Source organism: Rhagoletis pomonella, unplaced genomic scaffold (assembly GCF_013731165.1).
Source record: "Rhagoletis pomonella isolate Grant_MI unplaced genomic scaffold, Rhpom_1.0 Rhpom_scaffold_00002, whole genome shotgun sequence".
Classification (NCBI taxonomy): Eukaryota; Metazoa; Arthropoda; class Insecta; order Diptera; family Tephritidae; genus Rhagoletis; species Rhagoletis pomonella.
Window position 1 is genome coordinate 6,462,701 of NW_023458556.1, and position 10,702 is coordinate 6,473,402.

The 10,702-nt window shown below is 37.7% G+C and overlaps 1 protein-coding gene across 1 annotated transcript in view; it reads right to left on the reverse strand.

The window, feature by feature from the left end:
• The window catches only part of LOC118734418 (nuclear pore complex protein Nup153), a 29,805-nt gene extending 22,993 nt beyond the window's left edge, over positions 1–6,812 (reverse strand). Inside the window, exons 1-4 of the mRNA XM_036464140.1 lie at positions 5,933–6,812; positions 5,334–5,729; positions 4,987–5,270; positions 8–2,492 (exon numbers count right to left, since the gene is read on the reverse strand). Of these exons, the coding sequence (XP_036320033.1) occupies positions 8–2,492; positions 4,987–5,270; positions 5,334–5,729; positions 5,933–6,061 (3,294 nt within the window). The 5' untranslated portion in view covers positions 6,062–6,812. The remainder of the gene's footprint in view (positions 1–7; positions 2,493–4,986; positions 5,271–5,333; positions 5,730–5,932) is intronic.
• Positions 6,813–10,702: the final 3,890 nt, after the last annotated feature.

Here is a 10,702-nt window from a genome sequence, read left to right on the forward strand (position 1 = left end):
AAGCAACGCACTCGTTGCAGTCGTTTTTGTTATTTATAAGGCAAGTGGGGCACTCCCACGTGTTGGCTTTCGGCTTAAAAGCCTCACCGAATGAGTTTGACTTCCCATTACTTACCGCCAAATCGGTAGACGGTGTCGCGCCTTTACGTGGTGTCTCACAGGCAACACACTTATCAACCTGTTGTTTATTTCGTATCATACAAACATCACAATCCCATTGATCGGAGGATTTTTTAAACTGTGTGCCAAAGTTTGAAGAGCCGGTGGCATTAGCTGTTGCCAAAACTGGGATTACAGTCTGCGGTGTGGGTACTAATTTAATGCGCGGCATCTCGCATGCGGCGCATTTATCTACATTGTTCTCATTGTGAATTAAACATGTTTGGCATTCCCATTTGTTGCTAGTAGCCTTCTTAAATTCATCACCAAAACCAGCATGTTCCTCAGTGCCTTTTTTGGTCGTTGCATTTTCTTTCGGTGTTGATGGTATGGCTAGGGGTAACTTTAGTGCGTCCAGAACACTTCCACTTCTTAGTTGCGGAGTCACATTGTTACCACTTTGTACTTTACGTTGAGTAGGTGATGAGCCATCAACATCTAAGTCTCTAGAGCACACTGCAGTGGGTGGACTAAATTTATAGTTTTTACTAAAATTGATATTTTGTTGTGTAGAAGCATTAGGGTTAACGCATGCGAAAGTAAGTGGCGCAGAAAACTTGAAATTCAATTTATCTATAGCGACTGATTTCTTATTCGTTTCATTCGAATTGCCGCCCGCAGTGTTCTTTAAGGGTTCAGAGGTGGATAATTTTTGACTGTCTGTATTAAAATTAAATGAAGTTTTGTTGGCGAAAATGTTACTGCTGTTACTATTACTGATGGTCGGCATTCCTTCGCCAGCATACTTTGATTTAGACATGATTTCAGAGTTTGAGTAGTCGGGCTTGTTAATTGCTTTCGGTGCAACGGTTCGTGGGTTAGGAATAGCTATGTCAAATTTTGGCACAGATTGCATAAGCGGAAATGTTATATTGGGCAAGTTAACTGGTGGTGGTGACTCACCAGCTTCAAGATTGGTAGCGTTCTTTGAAGCAGTAATACGGGCAGAGCTTCGCCCTTTGCTTTTAATTTTATTTGTGTGCGGCTGTTGGTGACGAGTTTCAGAATCATCCTTATTAGCTATATAATTTTCATTCGCCATGGGTAGTGTATATTCCTCGCCTCCGACAATAGCACTCGTGGTAAGTGAACTACTTTGCATAGCTATTTGTCGGGATCGTTCGGTAGTACTTTGCATCTTTTTCATCTGTAATAACTGCGACATTGAAGGTACTTGCAATTCTTGTACAGGTGGTAGCAAAGTTGAATTTCTGATTGTTGGCTGAAGGGTTACGGCGGGTCGTGCGTAGGGTGTACGCACTTGCGATAGTCGTATCGCACGCGAGGCCTGAAGGTCGACTTCGTTTAAACGTGATTTAGCTTGGGTTAGAAGTTGTGTATGCGCTTTAACGTTTGTGTTGGCCATTTTCTTAGCTTCACTCAAGGGAGTAGCAAAATCATTTATTAAATCCAATATTCGCTTAGCAGTACTGGAAATAGCTGAAGTGTTTTCGGATCCATTGTTGCCAATTGCGTTTGTTCCACCGCTATTTGCCGCAATTGAGTTATTTGAGGATGAGAGTGTCGATAAGCTCGATGTGGGACGTATAATTGTTGGTGTTAGATTGCAAATCCTGCTTGCCCCGGTCGCACCGCTATATTTTTTGTAGGCCGCAGCACCGCCATATGTAGTTTTCCCTTTGTAGAAAGGCGAAAATGTGTTTAACAATCTACTGTCACTCAACGCCGATGTGCTGCCATAGATTGAAGCGTTGAATTGACGTCTGTTCAGCGATGTCAGTGATAATGTTGAGTTATTTAGGGCATTTGTTGAATCACCAGTATTCGCCCCCCTAGAAAATAGGGATTTACGCCCTTCTAAATGCGAATAAAAATTTATGCCATTTCCAAATGACGAAGTTCGACTCTTTTTTCCATTTTGATAGTTTAGATTAGACATATTAAATAAACCTGTTTTACGTTGTCCCACACTTATGTTGTTGGGTAATTCAGATATATTGCCTATGCACCCTTCACTACTTTCGGAGACAGAATCGGCATCTGCATTGCTACCCTCGGCATCATCCGTGCCATTAAATTTCTGTTTTTTACTACATGTAAATGGCTTAGTATTTCCATTTAAGTTGAAGCGTGATTTTTCATCTAGCTGAAGATTCCTCTCTTGGCTGATAAGCGCTTCTTCTTCATCTCTTTCATAGACTTCTCCCTCAATAATGGTTGCCGAAGCACTCATTGAAGGGTGTTCCACAGATAAATTATTTATATCTCTGTTACCCACAACTGATTGCCGTTGAAAAGTGGAAAAATCCATTGACAGAGCACGATCCTTCGACGCTTGAGACGTTGAGGGTAGATGTAACGTACGTCTTGCGCTATAAGGTAAAAAAAAAAAATTAAAAATAGTTGAATGATTGACAATTAGCCCTGAACTACAGATATATAACCGAAAATTATATCAGGGAATAGTGAAGTAACAGTTCTTGGGTCAGGAATTGAGCCATGCTCCTCTAATTAAGAACGTAGCGGTACACAATAAAGGTTTAGGCATAAATCCAAATTTTTGCTACTGAGCTGATTCGTTTTTAAAAAATATTCCATTGATATTTTTAACCTGAATTCCGTTTACTATATAATCATACACATTTTAACTTTATAAATTTTTGACACTTTTCTTAAAACTAAATCAGGTTTAAATGTTTTTCAATTATAGACAATAAAAACAAAACTTCGCGTGAAAAAGGGTTATCCAAATTAATTCAAAATGTTGGTTGTTAAAATTTGTTTTTGTTTTGCTTTATAATTTTTGGGAATACTTGTTCACATGAATATGAAATTCGCGATAGAGCCGATTAAAGAGTAAGATTAACTATACCCTTTGAAATGTTTGTTATAAGATGGGCCAAATCCTCGTTTATACATACATAAGCCGTTTATTTTGAAAGTATCCACTCTGGTGTAGTGGTTAGAAGTGTGCGCAACCATTCTGCTGGGTCTGTGATGCCCAGTTTCCGAGCAACATTTAAAACAAAAGAAAAGAAAAGTATTTTTGCTAATAGCGGCCGCTCCTCGGCAAGGTAGTGGCAAACCTCCAAATATATTTCTGCCATGAAAAACAGCTTCTCATAAAAATGCAATCGCCATTCGGATTAGGGTAGAAATGCAGGTCCCTCCCCTTAGAGTGAAAACATCAACGCGCACGCCACAAATCGGAGGAGAAAATGGGCCAAACACTAACATATTGGGCCATTTGCATAAAAGCTAAGCGACTGCGATTTGTTCCAATAAAGTTAAGTGAAAGGCATGAAATTTTACGAAAAAGCTATTGCTTATATAATATATATATAGTTATATATTATAATTATAAGTATTTAAGTAATTTTAAGTAAGAGGTGAAAAGATTGAACAATTGAAAACACAATTGAAGATAATAATAATAATAGATTGGCGCTTACACATATGCTAGTGTTTGGCCGAGCTTCTCCTCCGATTTGTGGCGTGCGCCTTGATGTTGTCGCATAAAGCGGAGGGACCTACAGTTTTACGCCGACTCCGAACGGCAATTGTATTTTTACGAGAAGCTGTTTTTCATGGCAGAAATACACTCGAAGGTTTGCCATTGCTTGCCAAGGGACGACCGCTGTTAAGAAAAAACCTTTTTTCTATATTATTTTGCGAAGTTGCTTTGGCCAGGTGTTGCGGAGTGGAAGCGCGCATAGTTAAGCTATAAATGAGCGGATGGGAAGCTAGGCTTTTCTAACCGCCACGGTAGCGCGACTTGGCGGATCTCTGCCCTCAAGACACTTAGGAGGCAAAAAAAAAGTTCAAGTTTATTTAAATTTATTGCTTTATTCATAAATAATAAGGTTTTAAAAGCTTTATAAGGTAACATTTTCATAGAAATTTTCGATTTATAAAGCAGTTAAAGTCTTATTTATTTTTTATGAATTTGGGTGTTAATTTTTAGTTACAAATCTTCATTACAATATATGTATAACGGACTGTAAAAAATAAATGCAGTATACAAGTATTTTTAAGCAAAAAACACATATACAAATTTAGGAGTACCGTTAATTTTTTCATGATCCAATGACCGGATCTAAATCAAATTAATATGGGACCACCTGTGAGACACTACCTTTCCGACATCGACTGACGTCGTCCAAAGTTATGCGGTAACATACATGCATACATAGAAAAAAAATAAAAATACATTCCGACGAATTTACCCAGTAGCGAAAATGGTCACCGGTGACATCGTTGCACTTGCTGTGAATCCTAAACGACATATAGCTGCTAATGACACTGGTGACAATGTCATGCAGGTGTACTCCTATCAAAGACATCAACGACGAAATAACCATTTATATGAAAAAGTCATGAACGACTTCCATGTAAACGTAGCCCAAAGTCATTTAAGACGTAACTTTTCCGTACAAGCCACTTAAGTGACTAATGCATGACATTCGCTACGGGGCAAAACCTTCTCCTTTTTACGAAGTTGGTTAAAAAAATAAAATATGGAGCTCCGTATATCGTTACCATCAATTCAAAATAATAAATTTTCCTAGCCAGATGCCAATAAATTCCATGCTTTTTAGAAATGAAAAGTTTTGACCTTAATGTTATTGATACACATATTATATTTCTGAACTTTTTAAAGTTTTGCGTTGTCTTGAAAGCTGGTGTCCCATTACAGAAGGAAAATGAGGAAGGCTTGTAGAAGGCGGCCAGCAAAGATGTGTGGTTCATAATAAATATGATTTTTTAATAAAATACAAAATTCTAAAGGCAAGATTTTTTTTTTTGCGTAAGACTTTATCCATATAGGGATGGTCTGAAGTAAAAAAGAAGATGGCTAATAAATACCTTATAGCAATGTTATCCAAATGTTTTTCATTAGTAATCTTCCTATTCGCATAGTTTTCCTGTGGTTTGCCATCCGTGACTTGGCCTGAAATAAAGCCATATGTTACCGGTTCATCCACATTCTTTTGATTATACGTATTAGGCTCCAGAAAATACGAGGACGAATTTGGAGGTTTACTTATAGCATCTTCTACTAACGAAGTTGAATGGCTATTGATGTTTCGACGACAGACGCCAACCGCAGGAGTAGAAGCTATTAAGGACTGGTGATTAACGTTTGAGCTCTATATAATTAAATAAAAAAAGATAATTCAATGTAGGAAGATAGCGGCTACTATATTCCTTACATCGTAACTAATACGTGATCGTTTACTAGGTGGTTGATTAAAAAACCCCGATGACCTGTTTGAGCGATGCGTCCTCAGAGTTGACAGATTGGGATCTTTTGGCGAACCGTCTTCGCTATTGTTGTCGCTTTCGTCTTCATCTGAATCCTTATTGACTTTATCGCTTGTCAAGTTTTCTTTATACCCGCCGAGGGAATGCGCTCCATCTTCGTTAATATTACCGTCATCAACATATTCATCATCGTCATCGCTCTCTAAACGTCGACGACGGCGTGCTGTACCTACAGTGAAGCTTCCATTTAAGGAATCATTATTTCGTGTCGATGGTGAAAACCATTTAGAAAAACGGCTAGGTATTATGCTAGACACTCGTGATTTAACTTTTCCTATAATAGACTGAAAGGACAGTGACAGCATTGTTGTTTTATTAGAACGTGATATGTCTAAATTTTGTTAAGGAATTTTATATTTGAAAGAAAACTCTACAGTAATAAGCTACATGCAAATAACATGTACATGGAAAGACTTGAATAAATACAAGAAAAACATATTTGAACAAACACAAATTTCATCGTATTTGGTGTATGTACTGTACTCACATTATCTGCTGAGCCCGCGAGATCCTCAAAGGTGTCATCGTCATCATTGCTGCCGTCAGTTTTCATAGTTTGCAGCGATATTTCGTTCCTTCCCCCAACGTTGCGATTAGCATCGTGTTCCGTTGACATTGTTAGGACACTTACAACAGCGGGAGTCCACTATTTTTGATTAAAAAATATGTTTGCAGAAGCCACGATTCCAATGCATTAACATACACATGCATTCAACTCGATTCACACAAATACCCTCAAGTAGCGTAAGTCAAAAAAATTGCAAGCCTTATTGCATTGATCACCTGAGATCAATGTATTTGACTATGACTTCACGCTTACTTTTTAAATGATTTGATAATAAAAAAAGTGCACAATTCTCAGAACGAAAGTTTTTTATTATAATCAGTCCGTACTGAACTAAAAAATTTTGGCTTTCATGGCCTCGAGTCGCCTCCGACGACAGCGCTGCCCCTGCGGCACGTTACTTCCACTCTTTCTCTGTCACCAAAGCTTGCTTTCTCACTCGCTCACACATACGACTTATTAGCTTACTACTATTTTTCTCTTTTTCTCAAGCACATTCCAACCGAATTTTCCCTCTGTCGTTTTTAACGTTGTGGCTGTCAATCACAATCGACTTTTGCCATTAATTCATTTCAATCAGTGCGAAATTATCATTTACTTTTATTCATATTTTCCACTTACACATTCGAAAAATCGCTCACTTGGAACTTGTGTATTTGGTTAAGTTAGTGCTGAAAATTTTACAATAATTTATGAGCCAGAAGATTCACTGAAAAATATATTTTTCACACTTTTCGCAGACCACGATGAAAGAAACAACGATGTGAAGAAACGCGTGAGAACGAACGAACGAGAATTAACGAACAAGCAACGACCTATCAAGCTCGTCGTGCAAATTAAACGATTCGGTAAGTTTTTTAACGAAATTTAATGGCGCTGTCGACACAGAGTTGCAGTAAACCGCTAACAATTAAAAATTACGTTTGGACAATTGTCCATGATTAAATGAATCTGCATTTGTAGCAGATGATGCGTGACACTTTCGGGGCAAATTCTCGTTGTTTTAGAGAATAAAGGCCTACGAAAAATTTGGCAAGTTAACTGGCCGTCTTCACGTGCTTAAAAATCTAGCCTCTTTGTTTGGCGATATTTTACCAGCCGTCTTCACCTGCTTGAAGGGGGTTCGAGCCTTGCCACGGCCGATAGTATACAAGATTGCGCTGATTGATGTGAAATTCGGGAGAGTAACGTGAATATGACGTCATCGCCAAAACAATTGTACATCGTCAAGGCAACAACTTAAAATTCTCGCCTCGTTCTTGCACACATATTTGTAATACCTGCAGTAAAATCTTAGTGGCTATTTCTTAACGAAATCCCAAAGTACGGGAACAGACTAACTGTGATCAGCTGTTGTGTATTATTGCAACTTGCTTTCAAGTTCTTCCCCGTTGCGAATGTCATGCATTCGTCACTTAAGTATCTAGTACGGCTGTGTTAAAGGTCTGATTATTCGCATAAATTCGCACAACCATTTGTAGCAGTGTCTAAAAGTATAACTTAAGAAAATGTGAAGCAAAATCTAAACTCAACAGATCGCTAAGTTTTCAAAAGTTCTGCTTATTTCTGAGTAACTGCCATCCCTAAATTGGCGCGTCAAGCGTCAAGCAACTGTCAAAAATCCTCATGCCTATACAATTTGTATGAAGCATCCCACAATAACGCGGCGCTAACGCCGAGCAAATGGAATTTTCATTTTTGACAGGGCGTTACGTGTTGAAGTTGGATGCAGAAGACGGAAAGAAAGAGAAGGGACAAAAAAGTGAAAGAGGAAACAAGAATAAAAACGAGAGGACCTGAGAAAACGTCAAAAAATGCGACGCGTTGATTTGGGGATACCGCGCGCTGACACTCGTTGACAATGGATAACGCAACGCTGAGCACTCCAATTTAGGGACGGCAGTAATGGAATACATACAAAGTACATACGAAATTACAGTTTGAAGTTTATGCGAAGTTGTGCGAAGTTATGCGAAGTATGCATAGTTAGACCATAAGTCTTCAATGACTTTAGGCTCCGTTTAAATGGAAGTCGTTCATGACTTTTTCCTACAAATGGTAGTTTAGTCGTTGATGGCCTCTGCATGACTTTGTCATTCAGGATGTCAAAACGAAAGAAAATAGGAGATAATTTTCGCCATTTAGTTATATTGACATCCTGAAGTTATGCCGTTTCGTCTTGGATGACATTCCAGTGTAGAGACAAAAATATCAAATCAGCTGTTCTAGTAACACCACCTTGTATAGGTGCGCCTTGACAGTGACGAAGCCCTGCAGAAAGTCTGACGAGCTCAGAACTTGCCCATGATGCAATAATACAAGGTGGTATAAGTTGGGAAAGCTTCATTTCACACTGCCTTAGCCCAGTAGAATGAGAAGACAAACGGGAAGAAATTAATCCCCATTTGGAGGAAAAATATAAAATTTCACATTTTCTCCTAAACAAAATTTGTTTTTTTTTTTATAGTATATTCGTAATGAAATGAAATAAAATAAGATAAAATACCTTTTTAAGAAAACAAAATGTGTATACTGACAAAAAATAAAAAACATTCAACTATATTATTAGGCAAAGAATTGTTAAAGAAGTAACACTGTTTCACCTAAGGCAGTAAATATGGCGGAATTAGAGTGAGAATTTGCCAACCGATAACACCTTGTAGCATCATGGAACTTGCCGACAGTACCAGTTCCAGCCCAATACCCCAGCAACCCCCCATACCCCCAGTGAATTCCTTTGCAACTAGTTTTTAACCGGTTCCGTTTTGGACAGGCTTTTTTTATAAGAAAACGTTTTTAAGACTCGATTTTGGATATTTTTTTCGTTTTTTCTTTTCTTTTACAGATTCCATTTTTTTTAGATATTTTATTAAAAAAAAAAAATTATTGTAAGCTGCACGCAACAATTTAAATTCATTAAACTTGAATACTCACAACTGCCTCCACCGCGATTTGTACTCGCGACCAACGATGCTTTACTCGGAAGTCTTCTCGCTGAGCTACTTTCGTATTGGTCGAGTAGTGAGCATTTGCGCATTTACACCGGAAGTTTCAACTGTCCCACTCTGCATCCGTTTTGCACTAGTTCAGAGATAGTTCTGATATATGTAGTTCGGAACTAGCGCTTTATCAGACTGTCTAAATTTTACTGCAGGTAGACAATGAGCGAAGTCTGAATATTCTATGTAAACCCCAATTAAATAAAATTTGTGAAATATCAGAATATATGAAAGCCCGAAACTGTGTCTTTCTATATAGGGCCAGTTTTTCAGTGCACGGCCTCAGTTTAAACTCAGTTTAAACGCCCGATTTGGCTGGTTTAAACTAAGATCAGCCAATCAAATGTCAGCTAATTGTTCAATTTAAACTCAGTTCACTTAATCTAAGTTTGAAGGTCCAATCAGTTCGTTGACGGCGGGCTTCAGTCTTTCACACAATGCACTCGATAACACCTTGTAACCTATGGTTAAAACGCTGATCACGCGGTAGTTGACGCGGATGGCGAGATCGCCACACACATATTCGATAGAGAACATTCCGAAGAGCATTTCCCAATCCTTCTAACCTTTCTAGCTCGCACAGCGAACAATAAAACAATTTTCGTTCTCTAGAGAGATTGTGCCGGGTTTAAGTAAATATTAGCTCTGATCGAATACTTTTCATGTAAAATCCTGTAAAAATATCAAACAGCAAAATTACTCTCTGAAGTTAGAGTAAAAAGAGACTAACAACAAAACGTACGGGAAAAAAAAAGAATTTTTCTTGTAACAACGTCAACCAGTGATCGCTCGACACTTTTCATGATTTTACCTGAAGAAAAAGTTCGGGTAAAATCTTGCATATTCATTCTCTACACAATTCTCCAAAAATCGTTCTCATTTTGCTTGGGTTTAGATTTGGATCAAGCAGGTAAGAACACATGCTTTTGAAATATTTCAATATATATTTTAGTGATAAGGCTTTGTTTTATTACCGTTTGAAAACGTCGTTTTAAATTTTTTGAATATACATATATGTATGTGTGTAGTATACCATAATTTTACATTTCGTCGCCTGGATAAAAGATTGTCGTATGTTGATTCCGAAAGGTTGTGAGAAATCGCGATTGAAGTTTGGAATGCAATTTCTCAAAAACGCGAGGATAGAATTTCTCCAAAGTCTCTGAAAATGTTACTAGTTCACAAAATTCTTAAATTATTTAATTTTTAATAATGGAGAACGCCATTTTAAAGATATTGATTAGTTTAATATGGCTGCTCTACTAACTAAATTTTTACTAAATTATCGCAAAAATGTAGTCAATATCTCGGAAACTAAAGGAGATAGCTAAAAACAGATAACACCAATCGAAAGACCATATTTCAAAATATATAACTGCATCTATAACTAAAAATCGTCAAAATTGCGCTTACGACAATCTTTTATCCAGGCGACGATTTGAAAAGGTTTTTGATTTACTTCCGGTTTCTGTCGGCATATAATTTTAATTTAAAATGAGAGGTTAAAGATTAAACAACAAAATCAAATCATCAGCTCAGTGCCGCCACTCTTTGAACTAGGGACTACAAATCAAGACAGTGGAAAAATAGATAACGTATTTTTAAATCTCACATTATCGTATCGTGAAAATCTTTTGTTTCAGTATTACCTGGCGAGAATGATCAGAACGTTAAAGAACCATGGCACTCATCA